General features: G+C 35.5%; 1 protein-coding gene across 8 annotated transcripts in view; it reads left to right on the forward strand.

The window, feature by feature from the left end:
- Window positions 1-15,795, forward strand: part of PRP4K (pre-mRNA processing factor kinase PRP4K) — a 30,565-nt gene extending 14,770 nt beyond the window's left edge. The window contains exons 5-18 of one of the 8 annotated variants that reach the window (XR_015793926.1): window positions 1,719-1,800; window positions 2,546-2,756; window positions 3,999-4,072; window positions 4,473-4,563; window positions 4,773-4,920; window positions 6,380-6,517; window positions 8,934-9,087; window positions 10,764-10,878; window positions 11,741-11,892; window positions 12,178-12,264; window positions 13,017-13,112; window positions 13,666-13,800; window positions 14,336-14,381; window positions 14,893-15,795. Coding sequence is in view for 3 of the 8 variants with exons in the window: in XM_007430676.4 (XP_007430738.1) it covers window positions 1,719-1,800; window positions 2,546-2,756; window positions 3,999-4,072; window positions 4,473-4,563; window positions 4,773-4,920; window positions 6,380-6,517; window positions 8,934-9,087; window positions 10,764-10,878; window positions 11,741-11,892; window positions 12,178-12,264; window positions 13,017-13,220 (1,456 nt within the window). In the remaining 5 variants the exon portion in view is untranslated. Of the gene's footprint in view, window positions 1-1,718; window positions 1,801-2,545; window positions 2,757-3,998; window positions 4,073-4,472; window positions 4,564-4,772; window positions 4,921-6,379; window positions 6,518-8,933; window positions 9,088-10,763; window positions 10,879-11,740; window positions 11,893-12,177; window positions 12,265-13,016 lie in introns of all 8 variants that reach the window. The other 7 variants (XR_015793924.1, XR_015793925.1, XM_007430677.3 and 4 more) reach the window with 7 other exon arrangements.
- Window positions 15,796-21,161: the final 5,366 nt, after the last annotated feature.

Genomic DNA, 21,161 nt, shown 5'->3' on the forward strand with positions numbered 1-21,161 from the left:
TTATTTCCCAAAAAAGATTTTTTAAAGTCCTTAAACTTATATTTAAAACTTCTTTAACTACAGATTAAAGGAAACTCACCTGGTGCCATAAAACATGTCACTCCATAGGTTCCTAATAGCTGAAAAGCAGTTAAGAAGCAATTTCCAAAAGCGATTAGAAAAGGAAGTATGCAAACCTAGTGCCCATAAAGATGCCAACTGTGGTTTGAGCAAAGATGGCGATCCCTTGTCTCCGAGAGCTCTAAACCAGCTGGAGACTGTCTGGAGCCCTTGCAGATGATCTCAAGTCCTCTCCTTGTCCAGAGATGAATTACAAAGAGCCAGTCCACTCACTGGCTCTTCATTCTGCTGCAGTCACTGGCTCTACTTTTAGCAGAACTGTCTTCAGTTCACCACTTCTTCCCCAGAAGTCTAGTATATAACCAATATTTTGGTGTGATTTATAGTGGTTCTTTTTCAACATTATATTCAACTTTGGACAAAAAAGCCAAATAATTTTATGTTTGTAATATTGACACCCTAAATTGTAATTAACATTGATAATTTTTTTTCCTTTCTCTTCTCTCTTCTCAATATTCTAAGCTACCCAAATAATAGAAAGTTATTAATTTTCAATCATATTATACAAATGTCAATGTATTGATACAACACAATATATGAAGATTTATAACAATATTATAAAAAGGGGGGGAAATCTGAAATATTCACTTCCATAACTGAGAACTAAAATGTTTTCTAATAAAAGAAGCAGTGCTTTTAACATTGTAAATATTGCAGAAATACAGAATTAGCTTTGCACATTGTTGATCTAAACATTTTGGCAGTTGGGCTGCAATTAAAAATTGAGGGAAGGTGTGCAGAATAATGATGCAGAATAGGTAGATGCCATTCTTTTTATTTCCTTTTCCATATGATAGGAGGAAACTAAAAGGAGATACAGGCCCTTCTTGTGATCTAAACAGATTTGAGCTTATATTTAGGCATAGAACATGTAAAGGCATATATATGAGAGCCAGCACAGTTAAGGTATTGGGGCATGACCAGCAAGACTCAAGATCACATCTACTCTCAGTCATAGAAACTCACTGGATGATTTTGGGCCAGTTACACACTCAGCCCAACCTGCCTCACAGGATTTTTGTGTGGTGGGGGTGGGGAAAGTCTGGAGAAGAGTGTGCTATGTATACTGCTCTAAACTCCTGGAAGAAAGGCAAGATACAGAAAATAAATGTTAGGTGGGGGGAGTGGAATAGCATAGTGGAACTAGGACAAAAATTCAGGAAGAATTACTAGTCTTCCTCATAGTTTAACCAGCACAATGACTGAATAAACATAACTTAGGTCATATAATTAATGAAAGGAAGGGAAAAAGTGCTTCCAATTCCTTGGAATTCCTTAAAAGAAAATAATTCCTATCCATAGAAGTATAGAACTTCCTGAATAGCATATGAGGAGTTGAGAACTGCTAAAGGGGCATGCATCCCAACATGGACAAAATCCACTTTTCTGTCTAATCAGCTTTCTTCAGGAAGACTTTCTAATCATCTAATTAAGAAGCTTTTAGGATATGGTACAGCAAAATAGCTGCTGCTTGAAGACAGATATGAATTTTTCGGTGAACTTCAGGCCAAGGATTTTGAGTGTTTATTTTGGAAATATACGTTCTTGTATCAGTACATGCAATATTGAGATATCAAACTGTTACTTTTTAAAAATAGCCTTGAAGACTTCGATGTTGAAGAAGAAGATGAGGAAGCTCTAATAGAGCAAAGAAGATTACAGAGGCAAGCAATCGTGCAGGTTTGTTATGTTGCTAATCCTCTCCAAACCAGCCTAAAATTTTAAATAGACCTATAGGAGGAAATGTCATCTACTTTTGTTTTCTAAATTCCAGATATTATGTAGACAAGGTTGTAATTGTCACGTTTTAAAATAGTTGTGTTATTTAAAGTAGTAATGACTATGAGTGAAGTTCGTTAAAACATTCATCATGTAGGCCCTTTTTTAAAAAGATGATTTTATGGGCTGCAAAGAAGAAATATTTGTAATAAATGAAAACTAAGGAATTACTCTTAAACTTATGTAACAACTGTATGTAGAGCCATATGCCTGCCCATTATGTGTACAAATATTCAAATGGCCATGCATTTCCAAACATTTTCTGGCATAATTGGTTGTTACTGTGTATCTTCCAACATATGTGGCAGCTGAAAGAGGAAAGGAGCTAAGAAGAAACACATTGAACAAAGGGCTTGCATAGTAAATGCCAGCCTATTGCAGTCTAGAATATATTAAATGGTTTTCTTGCAGAGGTCTAGAGTTGCCTGGATGGATATTTGCTTTCATAGCGGAATCTTAATTCTTGGGAGGTTGCTCTTGAGGTTCAGGAACTCAGAAAAAATGTAGGGATATAAAATATGGCTTTCATAGAGCAGAAGAAACTGTGAATAGATTCTTTCAGAATGCTGGAGGAAATTTAAATAACATTTTTGTTTATCTCACTATCAAATGCAGTATAAATTATGGTGTTTCATTTTCTTTTTAGAAATACAAGTACTTAACTGAGGATAGTAACATGTCTGTGCCATCTGAACCAAGTAGCCCTCAAAGCAGCACTCGCAGTCGTTCAAACTCACCAGATGACATTCTTGAACGGGTAGCAGCTGATGTTAAAGAGTATGAACGAGAAAATGTGGACACTTTTGAAGCCTCAGTAAAGGCAAAGCACAACCTCATGACAGTTGAACAAAATAATGGTAATAATTAACAGAGTTTCTAATACATTTTCAGAGAAGAATTACCAATCAACAGTAAGATATTTACATCAGGACAGCTGAGCAAAGCAGTTTATGTCCTTAATTTATTACACTGTGAAATAATATTTTTGTCACTTGTAGAACTTAGCTAAATTATGACTAAAGCCACTGTTGGACTTGAGATGCTGAAGATGAAAATATATTCATCTTGATAGACTAAGTTCAAAGACTTTAAAGATTCCTGTTCAATCCTTAGCGTTATAAGTAGAGTCTACCACAGTACTGAGCAGATTTTTGTTCATGCAGTGTGATTTTCTTCTTTCACTCCCCTCCCCTTCCTGCAGCGCTCTTTTGTCCTCGGAGTGTTCTGGCTGAGAACCCCTCTGAAGCACATTTTCATGACATATAGGGTTGCAAAAGATAAGGGAATCTACTTCTTGTTTCGCTTAGCAAACTTCTTTATATCCATGGAACTGACCAATGAATTTCACCTAGACTTAATTTGATATCCCAGATGGGGATACAGTGTACATCCTATTATTTCTAAATAGCACCATGTGTTAGCATTTCAGAGTTTATCTAATAATTTAATTGTAAATAGAATGCCATGTGTTTAATATTAGGATTCCTTAGAGTTAAAGGAGAAATAGAAAATGGAATTAAATGTCCATCTCTTTTAGCTAGTATTTCAGCTCATTGTCACTCATTGTTAAATACCAAAAAAATCAAAGAGGCTGTCCCATATGCAGTGATGGATTGATTTAATGTACAGTACCTAGTTTACTGACGAGCTGTGTAAATAGAGCATCCTACTAGTTTGCAAATAACAGCTATTGCTAGTTTTAATTTTGGAACTTCTAAAAGGTGAAACTGTGGGCAATGTGTAGTTTAAACTGTAATAAAAACTGTTTGGGAGATTCATCTCTTAACTCCTATCAACCCTTGAGTTGAGTGGCACAGCTTTCTCCATTCAGAATTGTAAAATAGAGTAGCTCATCTTAAGTTTGGTGTTACATGAATACCTTATTTTTCAGTCATTTCAAACCCATAGATTTTAATTGACCACCGTGGTTGTGACAAATGTGAGGTTGTGTTTATTTTATTTATGGATTGTAATTGTGTATATGTCATTCAAGAAGATCCTAGATCAGTTGTACATTTTACAAAATTATTTCTATCTAACTTGTTTATCATTTCATTATCTTTCATTTTAAGTCTAATTATATAAATATTTGTTTTAAGGTTCATCTCAGAAGAAAATCACAGCTCCTGATATGTTTACAGAATCAGATGATATGTTTGCTGCATATTTTGACGTAGGTGCACTAATACATATATTTTATAACAGTTTTTGAAATGCAGCACTGTTGTAGTGAAACAAATGTATAAAAACCTGTTAAAACTCACTAAATTATTTTCTGAAACAGGTTAGATTGTGATTCTTTAACCATTTTTATTATAATCACCGAAGGAATTATTATGATGCTATTTCTCTTGGCATGTAAGTGGTAAATATTAAAATATTTTTAACCTTAGTGAAGTATGCACTGGTATCTTACTCTTTTAGGTCAGTAGAAGACACTTTATGTGGTAGTGAAGGTGCTTAATATTATTTATCACTAAGAGACCATTAATTTCCATTTATGTTTAAACAATATATTTTGTATTCAGATATTTAGAATGTGAGGAAAAAGCTTAAACAACTCTTTATTTCAGAGTGCACGTCTTAGAGCTGCTGGCTTTGGAAAAGACTTCAAAGAAAATCCAAATCTCAGGGACAACTGGACAGATGCTGAAGGATATTATCGTGAGTACAATTGCTGAATTTCCTTTACATTATCTGCAGAATAAAACTGGTAAATTAATGTGTTTCATTATTAAAGTGGCTTCACTCAGCATAATTAATTGGTATAAGGAGCAATCCTCCCATCAGTTCTTTTGCTTTGTTGTGGATATACAGGGTATCTTAAGTACTCAAACTGCAACTTAAATAGCTTTTCTTTTCCATCCCCCCAGGTGTTAACATAGGTGAAGTTCTAGACAAACGTTACAATGTATATGGTTACACTGGCCAAGGAGTTTTCAGTAATGTGGTTAGAGCCAGAGATATGGCAAGAGCAAACCAAGAAGTGGCTGTGAAGATCATTAGGAACAATGAACTTATGTAAGTGAGAAAGTTAAAATGTTTTAAATTTTGTATTGAACCATTTGGGAATAGTAGCAAATGTTGACAAATACTACAGAAACCCTGATCAGTAACAGCCACAGATTTGCAGTATAGTATCTATATTATATATTTAAACTGTCACATTTATCAATCATATGTACAATTAAATAAAATTAATAAACTGCAGCTGCTAGTTTTAGAAATAGACAATAGGATTTTTTTCATATGACATATCACTTCTTTAAGTCAAATGTTTTCTGTAATTTAACAAATATATGTGTGAGAATTGTTTGGCCTCATCTAAAATCTGTAATATCTGTAACATTTAAGTTATACAGTAAATGGTGAGTTAGCCATATTTTACAGGAAACATTGAAATGTTGCCTATTTCCTTGTTGTTCTTTATATATTTATATCACATTTGAAGGGAATCTCTGGCAGCTCTCTGATCTTGAAAGAGAGGATAATGCTTAAACCAGAAACAAGTGATTTCAAAATGCAACAGAAGTAAGATGGTACTAGAGGTGTGGACAAAATTGAAATTACATTTTGTTCCAAGCCTGGAGTAAATGACAACTCCTAGAAGTTTAACTGAGCCATATTGGGTCAGTTTCCGTTAGGCAAATTGAAAACTTGTTGACTTTTATGGTGGTTCTGAATTATGCCAGTACAAGTTGTGGAGGGATCCTGGCATGATTTTGCAGGGCAAATGTGGCAAAGCTGGTACACATCTCCCCTGCCAACCTCAATAGCTTCTAGTATACCATATTTCACTGACCTGCCTTCCCTTGTCTTCCAGTGTCTTCTTTCCTCTGCACCTGCATAGCTACTACCACCGCCAGTGCTGTCCTCAGTAAAGAACAGACTCTCAGTATGGCATAGCTCACTAGCTTTCCTACCCTTAATTTTCCCAGTCCTTTCCTCCCTCCTCTATCTTCCCTCAACTGCAGCCTATGCTCTTAGCCTTTCCCCCCCTCTTCTTACTCACACTGCCACCTCTACCTGGAACAGTCTGTTCTGATTGATATCCAAAATAAAGTAGTCCTATTTCTGTCTATTTTGTGGACCAAAACGTGTAAAATGCATTTTTCATCTCAGACATGTATCACCTAAAAACAGCTTCTGTGCTTGGAACAGTGTATGCCAGAACATTTTACACATCCCTAGATGTTGCTACATTTAATAGGAAAGGAATATGTAAGAAATGAAACGTTACTTCTCATAGTCTTTGCTACCCATGTATCACATATATGAGTTTCAGGGTAAAATGAAAAATGCATGCCCAGAATTTGCATTTTTATTAATTTGTCTGGATTTGAAGGGATATGAACTTTAAATTCTGAAGTCTTTAAAATATTGATGGAAAAGTATAACAGTGAAAATTATATGATTAAACAGAGAGGGAGGAGTGTTTGTTTTTCATGTTCTGTTATCATAATAAATTATCTTTTTTCAGGCAAAAAACTGGTTTAAAAGAATTGGAATTCTTGAAAAAGCTCAATGATGCAGACCCTGATGACAAATTTCATTGTCTACGTTTGTTCCGACATTTTTATCATAAGCAGCACCTCTGTTTAGTATTTGAACCACTCAGGTATGTATAAAAAAATCAAGTTAAGCCCTTTTAAAAGTATGCTTTTTAAAGGTAAAACCTCTTTGTTTATACCATACTGATTTATGAAGTTGTACATTGTTGTAATGCTTCAGAAATATTCTCCAGATTTAACGATAAGTAGTTATCACATTTGATAAACATATTTGAGGATGAGTACAAATCTATTCATGGATTCAGAGCTTAAGAGTACACATGCACTAAATTTCTGTTCAGTTTTATTTGAAGTGGGCGTTGGAGAATAACATTCTGCAGTTGCTAAGAAACACCCATACTGTAATTAATGCAAATAAGTTTTCATAATCACCCATCTGTTGCTCAGCTGCTTGGTTTTCATACAAATCCAGTTAATGAACATAGCACACCTGCTCTTTTCGATGGTCCTTAGCAAGTAATTTGAGGAATAAAAAATGCTGTGTAAATGTTTTTAAAATATATTTATGCCAAGTCATTTTTTAAAATATCCAGCAGATTATCATGAAAATGAATTTTGTGTATTATAATTTGTACTGATTTCAAAGAAGATAAAGTAGATACCTATTTATGAAATTATGTATTTATCATATTTGTATAGCCGCCCATCTCACATAGTATCCATTCATTGATTACAGTCCACCCTACCTACCAAAAGTTCCTCTTGTGGATTAATGGACCTTGCAGATCAGCATGAGATAAGTACAGAGTAGGGAAAGACATAGCAGGACTAGAGATGGAAAATTTCCAGAAAGTTTAAAGCAATAGGTAGAAAAATCTTTCCCTTGGGAAAACAAAAAAAGTAAAAAATCAAAATATGTACAATCCTTTTTTTAAAAAATCAAAATATATACATCCTTGTTAATATTTGTTACAGATACAAATCAATAAAGAAATGCTATTGCCATTGTCCATCCCATTCCCATTGTATTGAAGCTATTTTGAATAGCATTATTTTATGTATTCTGAGTTCTTCAAGTGCTATGATTTAATTTCTCTGTACAACCTCCTATGTAGCCAGTTGCAGGACTAGTTAATGTTCCTAGTATTATAGGCTTAGATTGAATGGGATGATTTGGAGCGGGAGGACAAAGCAGCGGTTATTTAAGCACAGTGCTAAAGGGTCACCGTGAACCATGTTTAGTTCGTGGAGAAAGGAGGAGGAATATTGCCATCAAAAAACTGGTAATGCTGCTGAGGTTATAACCTGTAAATGCAAAGTTTGCTTCCATTACAGGTAGTCCTCATTTAGCGACCACAGTTAGGACTGGCAACTTGGTCATTAAGCAAAGCTATCACTAAGTGAAACCGTGACTGTGCTTATGATCTTCAGCTTTCCTTTGCTTCATAGACCTGCGGAGGTTGTAAATGTGGGCATTACTCACAAAGTTACTTTTTCATCACTGTCATAACTGTGAATGGTCACTAAATGAGGCATTTAGTGCTAAACAAGGACTACCTGTACAGTGAATTGGATTGTTGGGTTGTTGGTGTATATGTAAGCTGCATATTCTCTTGTGCTCTGTCAATGCTGAGCTCCAGCATGCATCTAAAACTGGAAATGTAATTGTTAATTTTGTATAGGTTTGTTGAACTTGGCATCTGCATGTGTATTCTCCTGGGTCCTATTTTTAACCTTCAGGATGCATTCAGAACTGCACATCTCTGTGGGTTTCTCAATGTTATGATTAAAAATAATTAAAAACAATTCACATGGGCAGTTTTTCTGTATGTCAGGAGTAATCAGCAAGAACTGCCACCACTTCTACAGTTTTGGCCCTGGGTGAGAAATAAAGGAGCAAAGAGCTTGTTCTGATTTCCTGTTTCTATGGCTGGAGTTCTCAAAGGACTTTTGTGCTGTCTGAATGCAGAACATTTGAACTCTTTTGAAAGTTGTTCCATCCAATAATAGCCAATGTGAGATGTTCCAGTAGAAGATTTATGGCTGTTTTGTTGTGAGCTTGAAACAAAACACATTTCCAAGTTTATTCAAATCCATATTATAATATAGTTTGTCCTCTGTTTGCAGGAATTGAAATGATATACTATGTAGAAGTCTTTCGATTATGTAGTTTTTAAAAATCATTTTTTGGAGTAAGGTATCAGTAGCAATATATTAACACTCCTTAACCATTTTATCTTTATTAGCAAATGTTTCATAATCCCATTCTTATTTTTTGTTATCATTTATCAGGAAAAAAACAAAAGAAAGGGGACACACACACTGCAGTGTATTTCCACTGTGGCTTCCTATCTCATAAAAAGGGAAGAAATTCAGTAGGAACACGTTGAATAATCAGAAATGTTTTTCTGTTCATGCAAAATATTTCTAATATATTATTTTCCAATATATTATAATTTTCACAAGTACTAATTCCTCTTTCTACCTCTTTTTTAAATTTCATCGTATCGGTTCTCAATTTAGTATGAATTTACGAGAGGTACTGAAGAAATATGGAAAAGACGTTGGTCTCCATATAAAGGCTGTGCGATCCTACAGTCAGCAGTTATTCCTGGCATTAAAACTTCTGAAAAGATGCAACATTTTGCATGCTGATATCAAACCAGACAATATTTTGGTAGGTAATACTCAGTTATAGTTCTATAGCAGTTTCTTTGAAGGAAACAGAAGTATTATATTATTTATGTTCAGTTTGAGTTTGTATGTGAATGAAAAATCTTTATCCTTCAAAATAGAATATTTTAATGTAATAACAGATATGTTACAATTGATGGTTGGTCTAAACGTAATGACTGTACTACTGAAGTTAATTAAAATAACTTGCAAGATGGTTCTTCATCAGCTGTTGCATTACACTGGGTTGCCGTGTCAGTTGCTCTCATTGCCATTGTATCATTTTTGTGGTCCCAAGACAATCTAGAGATTGCTCTTGGGAGAAAAAAGTCAATAGTGCTCTGAAAATGCTTGAAAGAATCCTTTTTTTCTACTTGGGTCATTTGATCTGGAATGATTCTCTTACAGATGCAAGTATGAGTGCGTAAGGCATGTGTTACACACCAATCATTGTTTTTATTTATTTTTTAACATGCTTGCATACTTGAAGTGTAGTTTACATGCATACATTAATATTCCACAGTGAAGAAAGCAATGACATGCATTTCTTCATATTAAAAACTGTACATATCACTTCTACCCACCCTTTGAATAGTTCTGCAAGTCAAATGCATATGAAACAACCATTCTTATTGTTCTTTGCATCTATAAAATAGGAGCATCTTCATATTAATAATTGGACAAAAAACATTTTATATATTTAAAATATCTTTTTTTTAAAAAATCTGTGGGAAGTATCTCTATCACACATTAATGTATATGTGCAGACTGAAGTTCTTAACAGTATGTTGATTAATTTATTAAAAACTGGGCCTTTCTGTGTGATCCGGGGCCTCCTCTGCATAGTTAAAACATCTTGTAGACTGAAACTAGGTAGTGGTTATGTGCAAAATGTACTGCTCCAGGAGTGGAGCATTCCAGAGAACTCCCAACTGTTTCTCCTTCAGACAGTGCCATTCTGGGGGCAGTCCAGTGGTTTTCTAGAGATTAATCCTTCAAACCAGAAGCAGGACATAGTGTTCCAGACAAAATAATAACCTTTTCAAACATGTCCAGAACATTATAAATTGCTTCTTGTTTAGAGAATTATTTTCCAGAAAACTGCTGGATCATTCCTGGAAAAAATAAATTGGCATGGCCAAAGGAAGAACAGAATGTTTGAGTTTTGTAAAATATTCCTTTCCAGTAACCGTAGGCTTTGTACATCCCTTTTGTGCAATAAATTCATTACCAAAAAAGAGGGATTTCTACTGAAAGTCCAAAATGCTGTTCAGATGATAAGTAGAGGAGTATTTTGCCCATTGTATTTCAAAGTGGGGAAAATGTGAAATGCCTTATGGTTTGGAGTAATGCTGACTTCATTTTTTCAGTGAATTATCAAGTGAACAAATTCCAATTGTTTTTGACAGTGTTGCTATAAATTCTTCTTTAATAGGAGTTGTAGCACCTTCAGCAAGTAAGATCAATACATTGTAACACAGTCAGCTTCTCTATATTTTGACATTTATGCTTAGAATATCAAAGTAACTGGCTGGATCAGACCAAGGGGTTGTTTTGTCCATATTCTGTTTCTTAGTAGCCTATAGCAGAGCATTTAAGTGTAATGATTAGCATTCACAGTAGCATATAGTAGTGCCACTTACTACTTTTATCCATAATTATTATTTTTGCTTCTTTTAGGTGAATGAATCAAAAACCATTTTAAAACTTTGTGACTTTGGATCAGCTTCACATGTTGCTGACAATGATATCACACCGTATCTTGTTAGTCGATTTTACCGTGCTCCTGAAATTAGTAAGTTAATCTACTATGATATTTAGGTTCAGATTATTAATTAAGATTAATTTAACTTTTATTAGAGTTTTATAATAGATAACATTCTTTGATGTGAAATCAGATATGTATAATCCTTAATTAATATGAAAATGTCTATAGAAATTGGAATTTGAAGTTAAGATTACAGCTGAATGGGAAGGTAGAGGCCACCTACAAAATCTCATGGTCTTGGGGTTTAGCCAGCTTAATCTTTTTAAGTCCTCAGCTTTCTTCTTTGTTGAGAACTATGCCACTGCTCTTGCTTTTTTCTAAGATCCTTAGTTTGTTCTTCCCAATCTTTCTTTCTCTTGGTTGGTTCTCTTCTCACAACCTGGTTCATCTATCCTTTTTGGTCCTTGTTTCTGTCCACTGGAGAAGTCCCTGCTTCATCTCTTGTATGTTTATCTGCCTGACAAATGAGGAATTTGAGGTGGAATTTTGCATGTGTGATAACTTAACTCTTATTGATCCTGCTTTTTCCTGACTGAATGGAAGTTAGAGGTGCACATTTGAAACAGTATAATTTGACTTAGATGTTGCTGCACTATGCCATACTATTTTACCCAGTCTCTTTCCATCTACCACTTAACACAGTTGATTTGACAAAAGTTAGCTAGTATGTCCATCAGTGATTTGTAAATGACAAAATAAGGAGGAGTTATGAGGAAAATTATAGTTTGTGGCAGGAAGACACTTACCTGAGTTGATGGCATGGAGAAATACTCTAGATATTATAATTCATGTTCTTTTCTGGCAGGCTGATCTTAGAAAAAGTAATGTTATTTATTGCAGTCTGTTTAATATGATCAATAGTTTGAACTCTAAAATTGTTCTCCTTCAGTTATAGGCAAAATCTATGACTACGGTATAGATATGTGGTCTGTAGGCTGTACATTGTATGAACTTTACACAGGGAAAATATTATTTCCTGGGAAAACCAATAATCATATGTTGAAACTTGCTATGGACCTCAAAGGAAAGATGCCAAACAAGGTAACAAAATGAAGTCCTTATAAAAGTCAACAAAGCTAGGGGTTTTTCTTGAAGTATCCAATGTTTTCTGGAAGGGTGGGGTAGACTTGTTTTACTTTTCGGGAGCTAAATTTGTAGTGTATGACAGAATGAATAAAACTTTTTCTCATTCAAAGCTAAATAAATGTACTGAACTTCATTTTTCTATTCATCAATCACTGAAATAGCTTTCCTCTTGGGATTACTGTTTTTAGGATAAGCACTTAAACTTGCACTTTTAAAGATTTTTAATGCTGTTATTTCTAGATGATCCGAAAAGGAGTGTTCAAAGATCAGCACTTCGATCAAAACCTCAACTTTATGTACATAGAGGTAGATAAAGTAACAGAAAGGGTAAGTAAAGTATAAACAAGATTGCTGTCTTTGGCATCCTTAATTAAAATTTTGCACGAAGGCCTTATAATGTATAAGAATGTTTCATAAATAAGTGTCTTTGGTTTACAGGAAATTGTGTGATATAGTGAAGAATTCAAAATATACTAGTTTTTTGTTTGTTTTTTTATGAAGACGATAAACCTGAGCTGACCAAAAAAAAGTTGCTTGGTTTGGTTGCATTTATTCCTTACAAAATATCGTCCTGTCTTCACACTGTTAGTCTTAAAGATCTAGGTTTTTAACCCAGACGGTATGGGAGACAGAAGTAGCTAAGGCTAGTCTACAGGAAAACACACTTTATAAATCATAGGTTCCAATCCTGAAGCTCCAGAGTTGCACTTAGACTCTGAAAGCATTAACACCTAAGAAAAAAAATGTGTTAAAGTCTGGTCTGCAGCACTGATTCTATATGAGCCATAGCTCCGTAGAATAGATTTGGAGAGAGTGGAATTAAGGCATTGGTCATGTAAGGTTTAAGCAGGAAGTTACAATACTGTGAAGGTTTTGCTTTCCCCTTCCTATTCTATCAATTTACAACACTAGGATAGGACCATGTTACAGTCATTATTTGGGGGAGGTGTTTTGCTTTCAAAAGCCAAATTTCAATTCCATAGTGTGTAGTCTAGTTTCTAACTGGACTGTCCATTTCATATTCTTGATAGTTTTATTATTGTCTTGAAAATAAGTGCTGGATGCCCTTGTCTTTGTAGGAAAAAGTGACTGTGATGAGCACCATTAATCCTACAAAGGACCTACTTGCAGATTTAATTGGGTGCCAACGCCTCCCTGAAGATCAGCGCAAAAAGGTTCACCAGTTGAAGGACTTGTTGGACCAGATTCTCATGTTAGACCCAGCTAAACGGATTAGTATCAACCAGGCATTGCAGCATGCCTTCATCCAGGAGAAAATTTAAATCCAGCGAAGATGTTCAAAGGGTTTGAATAGTTAATATACAAAGACTGATGAAGTTTCACTGCAATTTATAAATGTACATATAACATATAAATAATTCCCCTGCAAAATTGAGGAAGAATGATATATTTCAATTAACACGAAGGTGGATTATTTCTTTTAGAAATGTTAGAGTAAATCTGTTTGTCTCTTATGTGAAGATTTTTTCACTGCAGAATTGTTTTAATTGCCAAGACTGCACAGGAGTACAATGTTAAAATATATGGTTGCAGTTCCTCTATATAATACATACACACATACGCGCACATGGACTATATATATAAAAAAATTCTGTTATGAAATATCAGTAAGACTGGGTGGTTGATTTTGGTTTTTAGCAAATTTGGCTTCATTTTTGTCTCTGAAAAATGGCCAGCATAAATGCTGTTTATATTACATTTTCCTAGGTGTGTGCGTGCAGGCCACAGCAGCATGCCCTTGGTGTAGTCAGTGCCGAAGGGGGTCTGTTCCTTCTTGAGCCTGCCCACAGGGATGGTCTCCTCTTTTAAAGCAGGTTTCGTACAACTTTCAGTACACTGAAGGTAAGCTAAACCATCAACATCACTGGTGTTTAAGATGTTAATTGTACTGGATCAACTGACCAATGAGAGTCAGTCACTTTGTAGCAGAATTCCCTGCATGTTTTATAAAGGATATATATATAAATATATATATTTTGTTTTCTGGCATTACAACTGTGGCATAATTCCAGCTTCTGTTTGATCATCACATTCAAAGGAAAAAAGTGGAGGAGTGTGCACTTGATGGAGAGAGCGCCTTCAGTGTACTGTTTATATTACTTTTTTTAAAATATCAACTTGCTACATGGACTTTATACCTTTTGTTAAATACAGTTCACGATGGCATAAAACCAGTACTTAAGTCATTTTCATTTACTAACAACAAATGCTGAGCTCTGATTCCAAAAGTCCTTATCTCCTCTTGGCCAGATAGAAAGCACCATAATTAAATTTTTAGCTATTTGTATGTCATTTGAAAATGTACTGCTTTATGCTAAAGGTGTTTTCATTTGTTCATTGTTTTCATTATTTGTGATCATGTTGTCTTTCAATACAGGCATAAACCTTCCACTCTTGAACAAAGCAGCTGCTTTTTAAAAGCGGTAATTGCTTCTTTACCTTTTATTTCTTTTGTAAATGAAACTTTCTTTAAGAAATGTGACTTAAAGTGTTGTCTCTTGCATAAAATAGTTGACATTCACTTATTGTAAAGTGAAGATTGTTCTGCTGCATGTAAAGTGGACCATGCAGATTTCTGTATGTTTTTGGTATGCATCATTAGATAATAAAGTCTTTTGTGAACAAGGCATTGGTAGCCCTTTTTAAAAGATTTTTGTCTCCAGTGTTGCCGACTCAGGTAAACCATAAGAAGAAATCTTCCATTTTTGATAGTCCTTTAATTAAAACAATTACTAAAAGATGTGATCCCCTGAAAGAACTTTTAGATTATTAATTATTGACAGTTCAGTGTAAATACTATCCCCAGCCCCCTGCAGATATTGTCTGCTTTCATTGTTAGGAAATTTATTCCTGTAGGTTATTGAATTAGATGCAGGTTTTAACTAATGCTTGTGCTGTTTTTCTTACTTTTCCTTTTTGATGGTGCTGAGAGAGACAAAGGAAGGCAAGTCACAGGCCACTCAACGCCTACTCCAGGGGGTCTGGTTTGCTGAGACACCATCTTCACCTTCCTAACAAGGTTATTTCTGACAGCATGTGTAGATAAACATTTAGCAACAACTTAAAAATAGTTTGTTCATCATGAAGATACCCAACTGAATCAATTAATGTTTGCCAATCCAATTTTTTTATTAAAAGCAGTTCATATAACAGATGTTTCATATGTGTTGCACGGGTGTATGAAACCACCTAAAACTTAGATGCTTTATAATATTTTCAAGTTTGTAAATAGGATTTTTAAAATCTATAAAGGCATGTACTTAAAATGAATCCATATTTAGTGGAGCCAAACGTTGTTTGCTAATGGGATGCTTCTTATGAGCTATTCCCCACTATGACAAAATAACAAGCTACAAAGGTAGTTGATAATATTATTTGTCTATTTTGAACCTCTACGCTGTCTCTCTAGTTTAATGTTACTTTAAAAGTAGTAAATGTGATTGTCAACTTACTTAAAATGTTTCTTGTTTGTGCAGGAAACAGAAAGCAACTTCACTGAAATGAAGACATATATTACTTGATAGTCTTGCACACACAGTAAAGGGGCACACTGCTTTGACAATACTATCAGCCTACCTTGCACATCTGGTGGCAGTATGACACAGATGTCATACAATTTGATGGTCTTCACCATTTGTTCATGTCCCTGCTTCCAAATAATAAAAACAGTTATCGTGGCAAGTCCAGTAGCAGCTACAACCCCCCACTTATGGCTACAAAAATTTTAAACTTTCCTAAGGAAAAACAAAGTTGCTTGTTTACTTATTCTTTGTGTTATAGGTGCCGTTCAGATGAAGATGATGGCAACCAGAAGACATGAACAAAGGTTTCTGTTCTCTAAAAGATATGCAAAACATTCTTACGTCTTTTTTTTTTTTAATTTCTTTTGTTCGCAGCTCACAGATATAGACTTCATTTACAGTTTGTCATGCTGACAATTCTTAGCATAGTATTATTGTGGTGGTGTGTTTTTGTAAAAATGTGTTGGTTTCATTTCTGGGTGATAAGATTTTTGTTGTAGTAAAACTGAGATAGGCAACTGATTGTATTTTAAATACTTTATTATGGAGCCCCCCCCCCCATTCAGGGTATAATCAAATGCTGTAGTAAGATTTCTAACATACTGTTAAGACCTTATAAGTGTATAGTCGTAGGGGACAACATTTTCTTGGAGCTTGCATTAAGTATGTTTTGGCTGCCTACTATTAATGCTCTGTGTTTCAGATGTTAAAATGGACATAAATTATTCAGTCTTTTTCATTGTTTTGAACAACACAGTATGTGAATCTGGATCTCTGCATGAAGAACCAGCTGGGTTTTGTTCTAGTTAATTCTGTGCAATCCAGTCCAAATCCATACTGTACTTGTAGATTAGATTTTGTTCTGCCTTATCCAGCAGTCCTATTTAGATTTTATGAATAAGGTGGTTTCACATGGAAGCCAACCTAAGCTTTACAAAAGATCCCAAAAGGAGGTTGTGATGAAGCATAAGTGATTTTTTAAAATCCTAACTTCTGTAATAGTATGTCAGACTTGGAAATACATTTTAAGTACTGTATGCTTTATTTTGTTCATTGGTGTTTTGTGCTACTGCATAGGTGGTTATAATATACTGTATAAAGATGTTTAGGAACAATTTTGGTAAGTGATAATACTCTGCTAATAATATCTTTCCCTTCCTATATAGGGTAAGTGGAAAATCTCTGACAGAAATTTACATGGCTTGATGTGAGCTCAAGAAGCTGAACCAGTCTATGAAAATTCAGAGTGATAATGTTTTTGCCACTGAAATTGACAAGCTGTAACAGAGCTGTGGATCAGCGTGAAACAGACATTTCCTTTAATAAAGTTTCATTTTTTATTTTTAACATTGTCTCTGATAAAGCTTATTTTTCAGTTTCTTTGTTTATTCTGAATTCTGACAGAAAATAGTTCAGTAACACTATATGCGTCAGCAGCTGAGTTGTAATGAGCTACCACTTCATTTAACAGGATGGTTGACAGAGATCACGTTACTGATTTGCCATTTCTCTGGACATTGCCCCTCTGCTCCCCAGTGAGAGAATTGGAAATACTTTTTACAAACTAATCATCCTCTTCAGCTCAGTCTTCTCTAATGTGTACCCCTTTTATATTTATTGGTTAGATTTGTATCCCACCTTTCAGTCAGGAGTTCAAGGTGGAGTGCATAGGGTTTCCTCCTTCCATTTTGCTCCACAACAACAACCCTGTGAAATAGATTGGATTGAGAGAGCTATTGTCCCAAAGTTGCCCAGTGAGCTTCTGTGGATGAAGATGACCTAGAACTTGAGCCTCCTTGGAGCAAGTCTAACGTTTTTACTATATCACATGGGCTTTGTGTGGTTTTCAATTCCCAGAATCTCAGCATTGGACATACTGGCTGGGAAATTCTGGGAGCTTAAGTCCAAACACTGGGAAGGCTGAAGGCTGTAAATGGCATTTATTTATTTAAGTTCTAGTAAAATGAGAGAAATTTTAAAAATATATTATTAACAAGCCTCAGAAACAACAGGAAAACAGTTGAAAGACAATATTTTCCATATATCATACATATCTTTCAGATGAACAGTATGTAGTAATATGTAGTACCTGATATTAGGGCTGAGCATGCTAAAAAAAGATTTTGAAAAGGTATTTCAGAACTTGTGGATGCAGTAACTCTTTAAAGCTGCTGTATCATTTTTCAAGCTTTCAAGAGAGCCTGAAAGATTTCACTGCTGTAATGAGTCAACTCAAAATTTCAAGGAATCTTGAAAAAGGATGTAGGCATTTTAAAGAGGTGAATTTTTGCTCCCAAAGCACCTCTGAATAATTTCTAAAGCATGAACAGCACTATCTGATACTGGGTTCTAGTTCATGAAACATCAACATCAACACAATGTATTAAATGTTAATGTGCTACAAGCACATTATTTAACATTTGTTTTTCTGATATTGAACTTGAATATAAAATGTAGATAAAGTTTGAAATTTTATCTGTTTATAAATATTTCAAAAGTCTTTTTGGTAGAAATTCGGTGAGATGCCTCTCTGGAAATTGCTGAACAATTCCCAACAGACCCTTCCAACATGGCTAGTGGTTAAGAATGCTGATAGTTGCATCTCAGCAACATCAGGAGCACCAGAAATTTTCTACCCCAGGGAAAAGAGCGAGGAATTGAATAATCCAAATTCTATTTAAATGCATCGTTTAAAGCCAAAATGCCTATGATCACTTCCTGTTTTTCAGTCTACTTTAATTAAAAAGGAACCCTGCTCAATCATTTTTTCCTGGTGTAGAAATGATTATGACTGCCTTCCTGTGAAAATAACAAGTGTTATAGAATTCATGCAAAAGTACAGGTAGTCCTTGGATTATGACCACTCATTCAGTGACAGTGCAAAGTTATGATGGTGCTGAATGAGAGGTACTTACAAACTCCTCAAAGTTCCAGCAGTCACAGGACCCCCATGGTCACATGATCGTGATTCCAGTGCTTGGCAACCAGCTCACACGACAATGGTTAAATTATTGCAATTTGCAACCTTCCCTGCTGGCTTTGCATGGGCAAAGTCAATGGGGAAGCCAGCAAGGAAGGTTGCAAGTTGCTCCTGCCACTTTTCTCCCATGGAGACCTGGGAGATCCCAGGGATCTTGTACTCCATATCACCCAACTATCCACACTAGCACACACCCATCTGCAGCACTGACCTGCCTGCACACCATAGTGCCTCTGCAGCCCCCTTCAACCTACCTGCATGCTGTAGTGCTTGCTCGTGGCACCCCCATAGCACCTGTGCACCCCCCTGGGCTCTGTATTGGCACACCCCCCCACACACAATGACCTGCACGGTCCTGGGCTAACAATGGCAGCCAGGACTGCTAGGATTGCCATTGCTAAGTGGTGTGGTCACGTAATGTTACGCTTTATGACCGCTTTGCTTACTGATGGCAATCCTGATCCCAACTGAAGTAACCACCTTTTATGGCTTCTGCAAGAGTCTGAAGAACACTCTAATGAGTAGCAGAAAGGCAGAACACTTATCTCTAATTTTATTTAAAATGGGTGCAGCCTTAGAAATAAATATCTAAGTCTCCAAAAGGAGAATAGCTGTACTTGTTTCATTGGAAGTGCATTTATATAGACTTAATCGTTACTGTTGTTCACACACATTTAGTATTTCTTGGAATGCAGAGTTGCAAATTCATTTGTTATTTAAAGCCTATATGTGTTCTGGGTCTGTGCTAAGCATGCCTTTTATTAAAGATATCCTGAAACAATTTAATTATAAGATTTAATTTGATGTGTTCTGAATTCATTATTTAAAACCAAGAATGTGCATGTTCCTTTTAAGAGTGTGCTCCCTTTTGAAACTCATGTGCTAAGGGTCATACAGAAATAAGTGCTACTGAGACTCAACAGATGTAAGGGTTGATAGTTTAGTTTTAAAATGAATCTTAAGAAGGAATAACAGTATTTGCAGTCAGTAAAAACAAATGGTAGCACTTTTCCTGAAGCGCAGCAATTTTTGCTCTTGAAATTAATCTTTAATTGTCTTGCCAGGAAAATGCATTCCCTGGTTGAAATAGAAGGAGGCGATAACTAAACTCCAATATGCCCTTTTCAGATGTGCTATCAGAGTACTTAAACACAGTATTGTCCATGAAAGCTTTGCCACTTTTTGCTACATGTTTGCACTGCTTCTAATAATAATGTAATCTATCATTTCATCAGTGCAAACAGGGTAATGCCTATGCAGCTCATCAAAGGACATAATGCTAAAGATTAATCTTACGGAAGAAACAAGTGACTAAATTTATTGCTACAAAAATTTCTATTTGATATTCTGGACACCCCATCCTTACTGATCTACCAACATTCTATGTTTGCTGCATGTTCTCTTAACACAGAGGTTTTTATCTCAGAATTCGAGTTTTGGGAGTGGGGGTCATGGTTGTCCTGTTTGTACCCCTCCCAGCTATGTTAAGATGGTGAATTTCTCCACTGATCTCCACAGGTATTTAGAGATCGGAGAAATTATACAAATAGTTTATCAGTGAGAAATAGGAAATACAATTTAGGTGATTTATACTTTTGAGGGAATTTTTGTATGGAAGAACAGTCAAATCTTTAGATTTACATGAACTCTGAATTGCTACACAACAACTTCACAAGCTCATTTTCTATTTGAGACCAAACGCTAGGAGTTCTGGGAGATGGAATCTGGACTTTTAATCAGTACTAGGTTGCCATCCCTAGTATAATTTTTTTTTTTTTAATTTCTGTTGGAAGACCATTGACAGAGTGGGACATTACACTAAGCAATTGTGTGGTTTGCTTGATTTTTGCTCAGTATCTTGTGTGAACACGAACCTTACTGCAGTGTTCAAACTTTGGAACATCGATTTCAGGCCAGAAGACTTCTGGCAGTCAAAACAACTTTCAGATTCAACAATGAAACATTTTCCTCTGTTCTGCTCTCAACCACTTCCTATAGTTAAGAATATATTGAAGTTTCTACAAGCAATATAGGAATATGTTGGAATGGTTACAAGCAAAGCCAGGACACCCATCCTGTGTATTAACAATAAAGATACAACATTTGACTCAGAGCAGTTCTGTTTGATTCTGAAAAAATGGGATAGGGGGATCATTTTTGCAAAGCCCTCTTCTGCCTGTGCTCTGGGAAAGCTGTGTAGAGTCATACATGAAGAAACAGTGAGTGTTACTTCCCCCCATTAATGGCAATGGGAAACTGACTTATTCCCTGGAGGCCACCCATCAATTGGCCAGCAGAAACAATAGTTGGACCTCCATGGCGTAGGAGCATTTGTAGCCCAGGGCCAGATGCCGCTGTCACTTGCCCTGAAACCCTCTCAGTTGGCACAAAGTTTCCATGGGTGAGGAACACACGGGCACATTAGTTTTTCCCAGCCAGACAGGACTCATAAGACCAACACCTACTGATGGGTGCCTTTAATTGATTATATCTCACCCATTCATTTAATCCTCAAGAGGTTCATACCATTGTTCTTGCCATGCAGCATCTATGCGCTTGCTCCTAAATGGGAGAGGTAAAATAATTCTATCTGCTATCAGTTTATACAGACCCAATTGGTTCTGCACTTTTGGTATTACTTCACCTAGTATTTCTGCACTGTGCTGAAACTTTTTTTTCAAAAATGAGATTTCAAAAACAAT

The sequence above is a fragment of the Python bivittatus genome, unplaced genomic scaffold, assembly GCF_059951505.1.
Source record: "Python bivittatus isolate LINGU-HERP-01145 unplaced genomic scaffold, Pbiv_v1 ctg000840_np1212, whole genome shotgun sequence".
Taxonomy (NCBI): domain Eukaryota; kingdom Metazoa; phylum Chordata; class Lepidosauria; order Squamata; family Pythonidae; genus Python; species Python bivittatus.